The sequence below is a fragment of the Scyliorhinus canicula genome, chromosome 7 (assembly GCF_902713615.1).
Source record: "Scyliorhinus canicula chromosome 7, sScyCan1.1, whole genome shotgun sequence".
Taxonomy (NCBI): Eukaryota; Metazoa; Chordata; class Chondrichthyes; order Carcharhiniformes; family Scyliorhinidae; genus Scyliorhinus; species Scyliorhinus canicula.
Genome location: NC_052152.1, coordinates 209320000 through 209336742, shown reverse-complemented (window position 1 = coordinate 209336742; position 16743 = coordinate 209320000). Strand labels below are relative to the sequence as shown.

The following is a 16743-nucleotide window of genomic DNA, read 5'->3' as shown; positions in this document are numbered from 1 at the left end:
GTTGATATTTTAGCAGCACATTAAACTGTGGGTGGTGTCGAAGTTGGTGTCAATCTATGCAACCATTTGTTTGAGCCGGCGAGGCTGGGTGCTAGGTTTATGGGATGGGAATTGAAGGGATGAGGGTTTGATTTTAGATTGGATTGGATTGGATTTGTTTATTGTCACGTGTACCGAGGTACAGTGAAAAGTAGAGGGGTGACTTGCGATCATCGAGTTGTCAGGGAAATTTGGGCTCTCGCAACCGGATCTTTTTAGGTACCTACAAGTTCACAACTTTGCAAAAAAGGTCTTCCCAACATTCTGTGGTGCCTTCTTCCTCATTGTTGGAGAGGGGTTTGTCACTTACAAGGGCAGAGGAGGAGAGCATGTCAGGGATTTATGGTGGAAGAGGCAGTGTCTGTGGAGGGGGTGAGGGCTAAGTGGGAGGAAGAGTTGGGGTCAGAGCTGGAGGATGGTGCGAGGCTCTGCATAGGATGAATACAACATTGTCTTATGCGAGGTTAGTTTTGATACAGTTGAAGGTTGTGCATAGGGCCCATTTGACCAAATCCAGGATGAGGTTATTTGCAGGTGTGGAGGGTGGGTGTGGGAAGGGCCCGGACAATCATCTGCACTGGTCTTGTCCTAAGCTCGTGGGGTTCTGGGCCTCCTTCTTTAGCACCAGCAGCAATTCTACAAATTGAACTGAAGTTCTGTCCCTTAGGGACCATATTTGGGGCGCTGGACCTTCCAGAGCTGCAGACTGGGGGTAGATGTCCTTTCCTTCACCTCGCTGATTGCTCGAAGGCGGGTGCTGCTGGGGTGGAAGTCAGCTTCTCCACCCGGTGCCTCAGTATGGCTGGAGGTGGGGGATCACAATCAGTAAAGACAGGCAACAACACCGCCTCCACGATCATCCTCAACACCGGTGCCCCCACAAGGCTGTGTCCTCAGCCCCCAACTATACTCCTTATACACCTATGACTGTGTGGCCAAATTCCCCTCCAACTCGATTTTCAAATTTGCAGATGACACCACCGTAGTGGGTCGGATCTCAAACAATGACAAGACAGAGCATAGGAATCAGATTGAGAATCTGGTGAACTGGTACGACGACAATAATCTCTCCCTCAATGTCAACAAAATGAAGGAGATTATCACCGGCTTCAGGACGTGTAGTGGAGAACATGCCCCTGTCTACATCAAGGGGAACGAAGTAGAAAGGGTCGATAGCTTCACGTTTTTAGGTATACAGATCACCAACAGCCTGTCTTGGTCCCCCCATGCCGACACTATAGTTAAGAAAGCCCACCAACGACTCTACTTTCTCAGAAGACTGAGGAAATTTGGCATGTCAGCTACGACTCTCACCAACTTCTACAGATGCACCATAGAAAGCATTCTTTCTGGTTGTATCACAGCTTGGTATGGAGCCTGCTCTACCCAAGACCGCAGGAAACTACAAATGGTTGTGAATGTAGCCCAGTCCATCACGCAAACCAGCCTCCCATCCATTGACTCTGTCTATAATTCCCACTGTATTGGAAAGGCACCCAGCATAATTAAGGACCCCACACACCCCCGGACATACTCTCTTCCACCTTCTCCCGTCAGGAAAAAGATACCAAAGTTTGAGGTCACGTACCAACCGACTCAAGAACAGCTTCTTCCCTACTGCCATCAGACTTTTGAATGGATCTGCCTCGTATTAAGTTGATCTTTTCTCTACACCTTGCTATAACTGTAACATTATATTCTGCAGTCTCTCCTTCCTTCCCTATGTACGGTATGCATTGCTTGTACAGCATGCAAGAAACAATACTTTTCACTGTATACTAATACATGTGACAATAATAAATCAAATCAAATCTTATGGAATTTGTATATCTTGAGAAACTGAAGTACACCACGAGGGAGCAACTGTGGGGTCCTACCAGAGATGACAGCCGTTTATTCTGCATTTTAAATAGGTGATACAGGTCACAGGTATGGAAAGTGCTGCAAAAGGGCCCTTGGTGAGTTGCTGCAGTGCATCATTTAGGTGGGACACACTGCTGCTACTGGTTGTTCCATTTGAACTACAGGTCAACGGTGCATCAGGATGTAGCTTGCCAGCCCAAGCCTGATGCTGCTGTGAAATGCATCATTAGGAGAGTTGTGTTTTTTTAATTCATTCTCAGGTTGGCTGGTCTGTCTGTCCCATCTCTAGTCTGTGTGAGAAAGTGATGGGAACATCCATCAGGAGCAGCTGCATACACAGTTGAAATGAAAAATGAAATGAAAATCGCTTATTGTCACAAGTAAGCTTCAAATGAAGTTACTGTGAAAAGCCCCTAGTTGCCACATTCCGGCGCCTGTTCGGGGAGGCTAGTACGGGAATTGAACCGTGCTGCTGGCCTGCCTTGATCTGATTTAAAAGCCAGCTATTTAGCCCTGTGCTAAACCAGCCTCTCAACCAGTTTGATGCAACAGGGTGGTTTGCGAAGCCACTTCAGAGAATGGTTTACCGAACCCTTTGCTCCTCTACCCCACGAGGGGAGACACTCTTTCTGCTTGTAAAAGGATTGAGAACAAGAGGCCACAGATTTCAAGTGATTTGCAAATGCGCTGTGAGAAAATACTTCTTCACAAAGCGAGTGGTTTGGGTCTGGAATGCAGTGCCTGGAAGTGTGGTGGAGGCAAGTTCAATCAAAGCATTCAGGAGGACATTACATGATTATTTCAATAGAAACAATGTGCAGGGGTACGGGGAAAATGCAGGGGAATGGCACTAAGTCTATGATGCTCGATTGGAGAGCTAGTGCAGACACGATGAGCCAATTGGCCCCCTTCTGCACCGTAATAATTCTGTGATTTAGACGTTTATCCAAACACGTGGCCACCATATTCTAACCAAACATGCCATCTCCTACTTAACTAAATTGAAATTAATTTGCCAATTACAAGCACAATCTACAAGTTAATCAATATTGCCTTACATTTTGTCAGATTTCCTCAGCAATTACCATGAATACCTCAAGCAGGTATTGACAGAAAATGGACACACTTCAATTTCTGAACCAAAGTCTTTACCATAGATATTCTGCATAAAAGTCATTCGTGATCTGTGTGGAATGCCATTTTTGCCCATCTGAATAATTCCCTTAACCCCCATTCTGCTTTCAGTTCTACCAGCCACCTTGCTGTTTGTACTGTGCTCTATTCTGATACAAAAGGAGCCAAGTCCTGTGGAATTGGCAGCAAATAACCCATGTCTGACATTTGGATGATGGAAAAATATTATTTTTGCAACTGGAGTTAATTCACCTGAAGAGCTTCCTATAGGGACTCCTGCAACTCCTGAGGTTGTGATGATGGAGTCTTGAAAGGTTTTGATTGGCTAAATGTTGAGGATTTCCAGTGGCACTCCTGTATGTGAACTGCGCCAATGGGGCAAGCTGGCCATTTAGGAGTCCGAATGCTGGCTGAAAGGCATGGCACAGTAGCACAGTGGTTAGCGCTGTTTCTTCACAGCTCCAGGGTCCCAGGTTCAATTCCCAGCTTGGGTCACTGTCTGTGCGGAGTCTGTACGTTCTCCCTGTGTCTCCGTGGGTTTCCTCCCACAAGTCTCGAAAGGCGCGCTGTTAGGTGAATTGGACATTCTTAATTCTCCCTCTGTGAGGCCAAACAGGCGCCGTAATATGGCGACGAGAGGCTTTTCACAGTAACATCATTGCTTGTGACAATAATAAAGATCATTATTATGACTGTGATCAATGTTCCCTGTATCCTGTGTCAGATTATGCCACAATCCAGGACATACCGCACCAGAACAAACAGACCACACACAACCAATGTTCCCTTTAAGATCCATGTGCAACTGCGAGGCCGAGCAGTGTCAAAAGCCAGCCAAGTACAGCAAAGAGGATTAAATTCTATGAAAAAAGGAACAAAAGCAAAATACTGCAGATTCTGGAAATGGGATAAACCCTGAAAAGGTTGGAAAACGCGGCACATCTGGAGCTGAGAGAATCAGAGTTGATGTTTCAAGTGCATATGACACTTCAGAGAATTAAAGGGAACATTGATTGAGAGTATTATTATGCCAGTCATTTTCTTGACCGTTCTGTTGGGCAGGAAGGAAATATCTTTCTCTCACCTCTGAGTCAGATGGTCACGGGTTCAAGCTCCACTCCAAAAATTCATACACATTGCAAAGCGAGGGACTGCTGTGCTGTTGAAAGTACATCTTTCAGATGCAACATTAAACTAAGGCCCTGTCTGTCAGCTCAGGTGAATGCAAAATGATCTATTTTTAATGCCGTAGGCCGGTATCTCTCTCTCAAACAACACCAGAAAAATAGATTAAAACATTTAACTCACTCCTGGTAGGGGGAGCTTGCTGTGCATAATTGGCCACCGTTTCCCTACTTTATAACAGGGATTACATTGCATTAGATGCAAAGCAGTTTGAGACTTGAAAGGCACGTGAATCAAATTGAAATCAAGGACCTGTAGCCATAACATGGGTTTAGGAAAACCAGCCTATAATACAATCATAGCCCCTTTCTTTGCTGGCTTGCTAGAATGTGAGGAATGTAGACAGTAACCAGAGAGAGCTCAATCTCGTGTGAGCATATATCCAGAGATCCAACTTCTCAAATAACCAGCCACCAGTACTCCATCCAAACACAAACTAATAATTTCCTGCATACGGAGCAGGGGACAATCATGTGGTGGCAAAGCACAGTGGAAGTGTTCAATTAAACACTATTGACTCTGTAAACCAATCATGGAGGTTAGACTGAACATCACCACACACTGCATTCACACGAGTAGGGTTGCTCTCACACTAGATAGGCACATGGAGCACACCAGAATGACAGGGAGTGGGATAGCTTGACCTTGGTTTCGGACAATGCTCGGCACAACATCGAGGGCCGAAGGGCCTGCTCTGTGCTGTACTGTTCTATGTTCTAAAGCCATTAGTTACCCGACAAATCCATCCTTGCCATCCTTTCTCATACCTATTGCAAATTGCACAGATTCTTTTATTACACTAGTGATGATTGCTGGCCATCAGCGAAACAGCCTTTAAACAGCAAATTCCCAGATCTTTCCATTTCATTTTACAGTTCAATAGCTTTCAAAATTGGGGAGATGGTGTAGTGGTGGTAATATCACTGGACGGGCAATCCAGAGACCCAGGATAATTCTCTGGGGACGAATCCCACCACAGCAGATGGTGAAATTTGAATTCTATAAATATCTGGAATTAAATGTCTAATAGTGACCATGGAACCATTATCAATTGTTGTAAAAACCCATCTGATTCACTAATGTCCTTTAGGGAAGGAAATCTGCCGTCCTTACCTGGTCTGGCCTACATGTTACTCCAGACCCACAGCAATGTGATTGACTCTTAACTGCCCCTCAAGGACAATTAGGGATGGGCAATAAATGCAAACGAGTAGTTTTTCAATCCCATCAGCGATCCCAAAATGACTTCTATATGAATTTAACAGCAGTAAAAGGAAGATGAGCTTGCCTGCAAATTTAACTTGATATCCAATGAACAGCCCAAAAATGCCAGTGGTAAGTGTCAACATACCGCAAATGTCACATACAATTAACAAGAGCAAAATGGCTGCTGGATAGGAATCAGCAACCTTGGCCAACTTCTTCTTGAATATGGATTCAGCAACATCATTGAGAGTGGCAGCTGCGTTTAGCTAACCCAGCATCAGGTCAGACACTGCCAAAAGCAAATCAACCATAGTCAAGGGGGAGCAACCCAGCGGGAGCACCGCAGCACAGCGGCAGCGCAGACGATGCGCCGCAGCGGCAGCGCAGAGGGAGAGCCGCAGCGGCAGCGCAGAAGGGGCGTCGCAGCAGCAGCGCAGAGGGAGAGCCGCAGCGGCAGCGCTGAGGGAGAGCCGCAGCGGCAGCGCAGAAGGGGCGTCGCAGCGGCAGCGCAGAGGGAGCGCCGCAGCGGCAGCACAGAGGGAGCGTCGCAGCGGCAGCACAGAGGGAGCGGCGCAGCGGCAGCGCAGAGGGAGCAGCGCAGCGGCAGCGCAGAGGGAGCAGCGCAGCGGCAGCGCAGAGGGAGCGTCGCAGCGGCAGCGCAGAGGGAGCGTCGCAGCGGCAGCGCAGAGGGAGCGTCGCAGCGGCAGCGCAGAGGGAGCGTCGCAGCGGCAGCGCAGAGGGAGCGTCGCAGCGGCAGCGCAGAGGGAGCGTCGCAGCGGCAGTACAGAGGGAGCAGCGCAGCGGCAGCGCAGAGGGAGCGTCGCAGCGGCAGCGCAGAGGGAGCAGCGCAGCGGCAGCGCAGAGGGAGCGTCGCAGCGGCAGCGCAGAGGGAGCGTCGCAGCGGCAGCGCAGAGGGAGCAGCGCAGCGGCAGCGCAGAGGGAGCAGCGCAGCGGCAGTACAGAGGGAGCAGCGCAGAGGGAGCGTCGCAGCGGCAGCGCAGAGGGAGCGTCGCAGCGGCAGTGCAGAGGGAGCGTCGCAGCGGCAGCGCAGAGGGAGCGTCGCAGCGGCAGTACAGAGGGAGCGCCAGCACCGGGACAGTGCCGCAGAGTCGCAACTTACTTTCTTACCTATCTTGGTGTCAAATTTAGCTACAAAACATTTAGTCCCTTCATTGACATAGATTGTAACTAGCGGAGGCCCCAGCACAGATCCCTGTGCCAACCCAACAGAGACCCATTTATCCCTAATCTCTGCTTGCTCTTAGCTAACCAATCCTTTATCCGTGCTCATCTGTTCCCCATTACATTACATTCCCTTGGCTTTGATGTGGCGCCTTATCAATGCCTTTTGGAAATCCAATTATACCACATCTACAGGTTCCCCTTAATCCGAGCAGCCTATTGTAGATATTAAGACGTTGTTACCCCAGCTGGGAAATTTAGAATGAGGGGGCACATTCCCAGGATAAGGGCCGATCATTTTGGGAAGTGATGAGGAGAAATTTCTTCACTCAAAAGGGTTGTGAAACTTTGGTATTCTTTGCCCCAGAGGGTTGTGGATGCTCCATCACGGAAAATATTTCAGGCTGGCGTTGATGGGTTTTTGGATTCTGCAGAGCAGGCAGGCAGGAGAGCAGGCAGATCCTATTTCGTATATTCCTGGGGAGGACAAAGAAAATGTTCCAAAGGCACTCTGAAGCTCGACTTCAAACACAACAGCGTTGACATTCATGACTGAGAGGAGCTCGCTCAGAATCGTTCAGAACGGCATATTTGTCCATCAAGCTGAGTCACAAAACGTTCTTAATGTTGAGGCAGAGGGGAGGTGGGGAAGAAAGAAAACAAAGCAAATCCTGCACTCTGGATCCCATGGGGTGTTGAGGAAGCTTCTTGAAACAATTGTTTGGGATAGAATTAATAATCATGTGGAAAAAATGTGGGCTGATTAGGAAGGGCCAGCATGGATTTCTAAAGGGGAAGTCGAGTTTAACTAACTTGACGTTTTTTGAAGACGTAATAAAGAGAGTTAGTGAGAGTAATGCTGTTGATGTGGTGTACATGGACTTCAAAAAGGCATTCTATACAGTGCCACACAACAAACCTGTGAGAAAAGTTATAGCTCATGGAATAAAAGTCAGTGGGAACATGGATATAGAACTGGCTGAGTAATAGGAAACAGCGGATAATGGTTAATGGATATTTTTCGGCTGGAGGAAGGTATGTAGTGGAGTTCCCCAGGGGTCGATATTGGGCTCCTGCTTTCGCTGATATATATTAATGATCTAGATCTTAATGCATAAGGAACAATTTTAATTTGCAGATGATACATAACTTGGAAGGAATGTGGACTGTGACGAGACAGTGTAGAACTGCAAAAAGACAAGTTCGTGGAGTATGCAGATAGGTAACAGGCAAAGTTCAGTACGGAGAAATGTAAAATCATTCACTTTGCTCCATTCTTGTTTAATCATTCTCATCATCTAAGCTCCTGGAAAACAGCCATTTCCGATAGCAGCCAGGGAACCCAGCCCCTCTTCACTCTGAGTGGAGGCAGTGGTATAATGGAATGGTCACTGGACGAGTAATTCAGAAACCTAACATAATGCTCTGGAGACCAGGGCTCGAACCCCACCAGGTGGTGGGATTTGAATTCAATAAAACTCCAGAATGAAAGGCCTCAAATAAAGGACCAGGAAACCATTGTCAATTGTCGTGAAAACCCAACTGGTTCACTAATGCCTTTCAGGGAAGGAAATCTGCCATCCTTACCCAGTCTGGCCAAAGTGTCATTCCAGAGCCACAGCAATGTGTTTGATTAACTGCCCTCTGAAATGGTCAAGTATGCCACTCAGTTCAAGGGCAATTAGAACATAAAATTCCTGTGGTGCAGAAGGAGGCCCTTTGGTTCATCGAGTCTGCACCGAGCCTCTGAAAGAGCACCCCACGTGGGCCCACTTCCCTGGTCTATCCCCATAACCCCTCTCACAACCTGTTTAATCTTAATGATGTGGAGATGCCGGCGTTGGACTGGGGTGAGCACAGTAAGAAGTCTTACAACACCAGGTTAAAGTCCAACAGGTTTGATTCAAACACGAGCTTTCGGAGCGCAGCTCCTTCCTCAGGTGAATGGCGAGGAATCATTTGCATGGTTAGTCCACCTAAGCTGCACATCTTTGGACTGTGGGAGGAAACCGGAGCACCCGGAGGAAACCCACGCAGGCACGGGGAGAAAGCGCAAACTCCACACAGTCACCCAAGGTCGTAATTGAACCCGGGCCTCTGGCACTGTAAGGTAGCAGTGCTAGCCACTGTGCCATTGTGCCACTCATTAGGAATTGGCAATAAATGCTGGACTTGCCAGGGACGCCCACATCCCATGAATGAATTTAAAAAAAAGAAATAATCCATGACAGCCTGTATCAAACCCTTATTCACATGGGTTAACAAACATGAGGGTAACACACAGAAGTGCCAAGTAATGACATACTTGTACAAGATAACACAGCCTTACCAGTGTCACTACAACCCAGCAAGTAAAAGTCAGCACCTCAGAACATGAGGGATAATAAAGTTTCAGAGGAAGCATCCTCCATGGCTATATGGATTGAATAAACCTGTTGTGTGGCAGTGAAGATTCTACAGTTGGCCTCAGTGAATTGAAAGAAAAGGAATTAAAACAGAGCCATGTCAGCATTTCCATTGTCCAGCTGCTGGGTATACTTGGTGAGATTGGAGTGTGACTTAACTGCAACACTCCTGCTCACCAGGGGAGGCGGTGGTGTAGTGGCATTATCGCTGCACTAGTAAACCAGAGTAATGTACTCCGGACTCAGGTTCAAATCTCGCCACTGCAGATGGTGAAATTTCAATTCAATAAAAATCTGGAATTAAAAGTCAAATGATGACCATGAAATCATTGTCACTTGCCGTAAAAACCCATCTGGTTCACTAATGTCCATTTACCTCCATGTGACCCCAGACCCACAGCAACGTGGTTGACTGTGCCCCCTCAAGGGTAATTAGGGATGGAAAATAAATGCTGGCCCAACCTGCGACGCCCAGGTCCCATGAACAAATTTTTTAAATGCTAATGAATAGGCTATCAATGATCACTGGCTACATTCAGGCAAGAAGCATTGTCAACTGAGTAAACAAACCCCATCCAGGGCAGTGCTTATAGAACTGCTCACATGGCAAGAGGTAAAAACTCTTGAAATTTTTCCCTGTAGCACTGAATACTCTGCAAATTTCTCATTTCTAAAGTATGAAAACGATAGAGGCACCACAGGAGGTGCAAAGAGGATAAGCAACGATGATACCAGGACTGAGAAGTTATAACTATCAGGATGTTACGATCCCAATTATTATTGATTTTTTGAAATTCCAATTAAGATGCAATTTAGCGTGGCCAATCCACCTAACCTGCACATCTTTTTGGGTTGTGGGTGTGAGACCCACGCAGACACGGGGAGAATGTACAAATTCCACACAGACAGTGACCCAGAGCCGGGATCGAACCCAGGTCCTCAGAACGTGAGGCAACGATGCTAACCACGGTGCCACCGTGCCATCCGGTCTCAATTGATATAACTGAACAGGAAGATGCCTGAATGAAACTCTGACTCAGACTGGAACTTTTACTTTTTATTATAAAACACGATAAACAGGGTCGCAGGACCATTAATCAGTTCCAACAAAAAAATTAAATATGGAAAAATTGGATTTTATGCAATACTCCTTTACTTCTCTCCCTCCCCCCCCCCCCCCCCCCCCCCTCCCCCAAACTTAACAAAACACACAAATTTAAAGGTTAACATGGATTACAAATATATTCTGAAATCCAAAGCAGGTTTTCCAAATGACACTTTTAAACAAAGCTTCCGCTCATCAGTGAATCCAGTCCAGGATTTTACATCAGTCCCTTTAGGATTTAGTGAGAAACCTTGCTGGAACCAAATAGTTTACTATTCCAGGAAAATACACCAAATTAAACTCATACAACGAATTAAGATCAAATCAAATCACAAAGTGCTGTAAAACCTGAGCAGTCATATTGGACTAAAAAAAACCCAATTCTGTTTCTCGCTCCACAGATGCTGCCAGACCTGCTCAGTTTTTCCAAAACTTTGTTTCTATTTCAGATCTCCAGTATCTGTAGTATTTTGCACATATTTCAAAGAATTATGATAACTACACGGGTACTATACAATAATAGACTACCAACCCTGCACAGACACGAGCTCAAATTCAATTAGAACATTTTGGGGTGTTTACATTTAGTTAGTAAATAAAAATGAAATAAAACCGGACTGACCACTCGGCACCAGCCAAGGTCAGCACGTGACAAAAACACAGCAAGCCCACCAACTCTGTAAAGTCCTCCTCACAAACATCTCGGATCTTGTGTCAAAATGGGAAGAGCTGCCCCACAGGCTAGTCAAGCAACATGGTCATATCTTTCAGCTAATACCCCAGACTCCTCCATCACCATCTCTGGGTATGTCCTGTTCAACCACCAGAACAGACGCACCAGAGGTAGCGACAGTGGTAGACAGGCAGGAGGCTATGGCCCCGGCAGTCCTTAATATTAACTCCAGAGTCCAAGAAATCTTATGTCATCAAGTCAAACGTGAGCAAAAATCTCCTGCTGGCTGCCAACTTCAGGCCTCCCTCAGCTGATGAATCAGCACTTCTCCATGTTGAACACGACTTGAAAGAAACATTGAGGGTAGCAAGGACAGATTTTAATGTCCAGCCAAAGACCAGCTTGCCATCATTTTGCCAGCACCACTATGACCATGACGGGAAGGATAGTTGCCAGACCTGCCAAGCCTGCAGGGATGAGAATCAACACAAATGAAAAACCTAGTTGAATGTGGTGAATGGTTGGACAATTAAACAACGCACTGGAGGAGAAAGCTCCATGAATTCAACTTCATCTACAATGATGCCAGTCAAGTACGGGAGTCTAAAAGACAATGCTATAACATTTATAATCATCTTTAGCTGGCAGTGCAAAGTGGTTGAGCTATCTCCGCCTTTTCCTGAGGTCCATCATCATAGAAACCAATCTTCAACAAATTTGATCCACTCGATGTGACATCAAGGGACAGCTAAGTGCATCAGACACAACAAAGGCAATGAGCGCTAAAAACCTTCCAACTGTATTCCTGAACACTTGCACCCCAGAACTAGTCACACTCCCAGTCAAATTCCAGTACAGTTAAAACACTGGATCTAACAGACTAAGTGGAAATTTGTCCAGGTATGTCCTGTCTATATATATCAGGACAATCTAGCGAACCACCACCCAATTTACTCTCAGTGACGATGCTATCAAACAGCTTACTCCCTAAATGCATAGCTTGCATTCTGTCACGATCAGTTTGCTCCAGACCTCAATACAGCCTAGGTTGAAACACAGACAAGAGACTTGAATTCCAGAGCTGAGGTGAGGGAGGTTGAGTAGGTTGGAGTTTAGAAGAATGAGAGGCGACCCTATTGAGACATATCAGATTCTCAGGGGGCTTGACAAGGCAGATGCTGAGAGGTTGTTTCCCATTGTGAGAGACTCTAAGACCAGAGGGCATAATCTCAGACTAAGGGTCACCCATTTGAGACGGAGATGAGGACGAATTTCTTCTCTCAGAGGGTAGTGAATCTGTGGAATTATTTACCACAGAGAGCTGTAGAGGCCGGGTAGTTATGTTCAATGGCGAGATAGACAGATTTTTAAACAGCAAGGAAGGTGGAGTTGAGGATTATCACATCAGATCAGTCATGATCTCAATGAATGGCGGTGTGGACTTGATGCGCCGAATGGTGGGGCAGACTCGATGGGCTGAATGACCTACCTCTGCTCCGATGTCTTATGACTGACTATGACTTCATTTCATCAACTGTGGCATCAAAGAGTCCGAGTAAAATTGAAATAAAGAAGGTTTGGGGGTACTCTGCACTGGCTGCAGTAATACCGAGTATAAAGAAAGATGGTTTCAGTTGGTTGGAAGTCAAACATCAATTCCTCGGGCCAGAATCCTACCCCAACCATTTTCAACTCTTTTAATGACATTCCCACCATATAGTGGGGATGTCCATTGATGATTGCACAGTGTTCAGTCCCATTCGCAACCCCTCAGATACGGTGGCCACATGCAAGAAGACCTGAACAACATTAGGCTTGACTGATAAGTGGCAAGTTAAATTTATACTGCAAAAGTGCCAGTCAATGATCAACTTAACTGGACCAGCCTCATAAATACTGTGATTACAAGAGCAAATGGGTGCTGTACCTTGTGACTCACCTCCTATTGGCCAAAGCCTGTCCACCATCTATAAGGTATAGGTCAAAGTCACGCTAGATTACTATCTGGAAGAGTGCAGCTCCAAAAAATCTCGAAGCTGAAAACCATCCAGGTTAAAGCAGCCCGCTTAATTGACAACCAATCCGCAACCTCTAATATTCACTCCCTCCACCATCTGCACACACAGTGGCAGCAGATGTACCATCTACAAGAAACACTGCAGCTTCTCACCAAGGCCCTTTCAACATCTTCTCTCAAACCCGAAGCCCACATCACCTATGGGGCACGGGCACATGGGACGCCTCCACCTCAAAGTTCCCCTCTATGAAACACACCACACTGACTCAGAAATATACAGTAATCCTGAAACTCCACAGTCAACAACTCTGGGAGAACCAACATCACTCGGACTGCAGTGGTTCAACAAAGCACCTCATGCTTACTTTAAGGACAATGAGGAATGGACAATAAATGCTGGCCTTGCCAGCAATTCCCATACCCTGTGAGTGAATTTAAAAACGGCATCAAGAATATTTAAAGTGAACAGTCACACATACAATAAAGCTCCATACCTGGTTTTCTTGCTGCCCTTGGTTTTGGGTGTAGTGTTGGTTTTACATTTTGGCTCTTTAGTTTGCTTGGGTTCCTTGGCAGCCTTAAGCTCCTTCGGCTCTTTGGCCCCCTTGGCCCCTTTAGCATCCTTCGCTTCTCTGATGCCCTTGGGTCCTTTAGAGCCTTTTGGCTCCTTAGCCCCTTTTCCCTCTTTAGGTTCCTTCCTCTTCTTCTTTGGTTTGGGTGCACTGTCACTGGCTGCTGTTTCGCTACTCGTCTCCTCCTTCAGTTCTTTTTTCTTCCTTTTTTTCTTAACTTTAGTGCCACTATCCTCGAACTTGGTAAGGGGCAGTGTTTGGTCCACACTCACATTTGCCTGTGCACCTTTAGCATCATTCTTGCTGCTGGTCTCGGCCAAGGGACCAGCTGTTTCTGGAGCTTTTGCTGGATTGAGGGGGTTTGGCTGGTCCTTGGTGCTTGCGTGCGAGAGCTGTATTGTGTGTCCATCAACTGGTGAGGCATCTAATGTCAGCAGATTCTTGGATGCCTTTGAAGTGGAAGGCTGCAAACAAACAAAATTTCTTTGAAAAAACACAACTTAAAAATAAACTTTAAGCATTCAATCAAATTCTTAATTACTTTAAATCTTAAATGTTGCCCACTGGGTATTAACACCAAGTGCAATCTTCAGGTGAAGTGAAGCAAGAGGTCGAGGAGAACTAAAACAGCATTCAGACATAATAGTCTCCTCATGTGCCAATTTTTAACTTCTACTATAAATTCTTACTTTTATGTTTGTAATGGAACTGGCTATGTAAACACATTGCACTGTAATGGCACCCATCTATTACTAGTGACACTGAAGCACCTCCACTGAGAAATGGGATTACAACTTCAATTTGACAAGTTTATGAGCGGATTCCATGAAAAATGTGGACAAGTATATGACAGAAAACTGCGACAGGAATTGCACTGAAGTTTTATTTTAATGTGTGGATATCATTTTGTTTGCTTCTATTCTTTTCTCCTTTGCTGAGGAATTATTAATGACATGAGCCCAATGACCAGCCAATACTTTAGCCCAATAAGTTATTTTATGCGGTAGCACAGTGGTTAGCACTGTTGCTTCATGGCGCCAGGGCCCCAGGTTCGATTCCCGACTGGGTCACTGTCTATGCGGAGTCTGCATATTCTCCCCGTGTCTGCGTGGGTTTCCTCCGGGTGCTCCGGTTTCCTCCCACAAGTCGAGGAAGACCTGCTGTTAGGTGAATTGGACATTCTGAATTCTCCCTCTGCATACCTGAACAGGCACCGGTGTGTGGTGACTAGGGGCATAGCACAGTAACTTAATTGCAGTGTTAATGTAAGCCTACTTGTGGCACGAAAGATTATTATTATTGTGAGCACCAACATGCTGTTTGACCGGGAAGATTAGGGTAAGGAAGAGGATTATAGCGGAGCCCAATCCTGACTAAATGCAATTTCCAGTAGAACTCATTGGATGATAAATGAAGACTGCAGACCTGCTAACTTTTTCCTTCCTATTCTGGAGACACTGGTTAGGCAGAGAACCAGATTTAAAAACATTCATCCTATTTTCACATCTCCATGACTCCACCAGCCCCTCCAAGATTTCTCCAATTCTGGTCTAACTCAACAAAGACCACGTGTGGAAATTGGGTCTTCCCAGTCTGGCTTTCACATTTTCCTTCATTTAGTGTGGCTTGTGAGAAAGTGCCATCAGCATAGAGCTTATGTTCAGGATGCTAAAGGCACTGACTTATTCCAGACAAAAATATAGACTTAAATTTTCATGGGTTTATGATTTGATACAGGAATAAGAGAATGATTGTAAGCGTGTACGGTGAACAAACGTACAAAATAAAATCAGTGGCAATGTTAAAAGTACCTTAACACCCTGAACCTCAAGCAGAGATCTGGTCACACTAAGCTCATAGCACCATTCTATCTTAATCGGAACTGCCTAAATCTGCCATAATAACAGGACATGCAATAGCAGGCCAGTATCGATAATCAATCTAAAGCAGGGTGAAAACCGTTCTTGCCGAGGTTCTGTTTATTTGTTATTCTGCAACTCGGAGACCCGTGTTCAGGACAAGGAAGAGATGTGCAGGAACGGTGCTGGTCAATTTCTCAGCTCAAGAAACAATCAGATTAGTTGTAATTAACTAGAACTAAACCACTCAGGTGCTACAAAACTTTTACAGAACTCAGCTCAAATACATGACTTTCCATGAGAAGTCATTGATTAACCACAGATCAGACAATGGCCCAACAGGTCTATGTTGGTGTTTCTGCTCCACACAAGTCTCCCCTGCCCCTGTCATCTCACCCTATTAGCATAGTATTCAATTCCATTCTCCCTCATGTATTTATACATCTTCCCCTCAACCACTCCATTTAACAGCAAGTTCATAATATCGCCTGGAACAGGTGCCGGAATGTGGCGACTAGGGGATTTTCACAGTAACTTAATTGCAGTGTTGATGTAAGCCTACTTGTGACAATAAAGATTATTTTTAAAAACTTGGAGACCACAACCAGGTCTTCCCTCAGCCCTTCTCTTTTCTAGGGAATAGATTCTCCACCTGTTCAGTCTTTTCTGATAGCTTTAGCCTCTATCTTCTGGTTATCATCCTTACAAATCTTTTTTCATCTTTTCTACTGCCTCGATGCTCTTTTTGTAATATAGTAGCCAGGCCTGTGCACTAGCTATGGTCTGACCAATGTTTGGTGTAGGTTTAAGAGAACTTCTCTGCTTTTTAATTCTATCCCTCCAGAAAGGGCTGGGTTAGCACAGTGGACTAAATAGCTGGCTTGTAATGCAGAACAAGGCAGCAGTGCAGATTCAATTCACGCACCAGCCTCCCCGAACAGGCGCCGGAATGTGGTGACTAGGAGCTTTTCACAGTAACTTCGTTGAAGTCTACTTGTGACAATAAGTATTTTTTATTATTATTAAATTAACCTCACTACTTTGTGGGCTTTTTATAATGGCATTAATACCCAACATTGCCAATTTTAATGATTTGTACATCTGTACTCCAAGATTCCTCTGCTCATCCCACCCATTTAGACACCAATAAGATTAGGCAGCCTTTCCTATTTTTCTTGCCAACATGTGCCACCTCACATTTATCCACATTGAAATTCATTTGCTAATTACATGTCCATTCTGCAAGTTTACTAATGTTGTCTTGTATTTTGCCGTAGTCCCCCTCAGAATTTACTCCCCCCCCCCCCCCCCCCCCCCCCCAATACACTACTTATGGACGGCACAGTAGCACAATGGTTAACACTGTTGCTTCACAGCTCCCGGATCCCAAGTTTGATTCCCGGCTTGGGTCACTGTCTGTGCGGAATCTGCACGCTCTCCCCATGTCTGTGTTGGTTCCTCCGGGTGCTCCGGTTTCCTCCCACAGTCCAAAGATGTGCAGGT

General features: G+C 45.7%; 1 protein-coding gene across 1 annotated transcript in view; it reads right to left on the bottom strand.

Annotated features, from left to right (window-relative positions):
- chd6 (chromodomain helicase DNA binding protein 6) overlaps positions 1-16743 on the bottom strand; it is a 210252-nt gene that overhangs the window by 148359 nt on the left and 45150 nt on the right. The window contains 1 exon segment of the mRNA XM_038803834.1: positions 13304-13845. Coding sequence (XP_038659762.1) covers positions 13304-13845 — 542 coding nt within the window.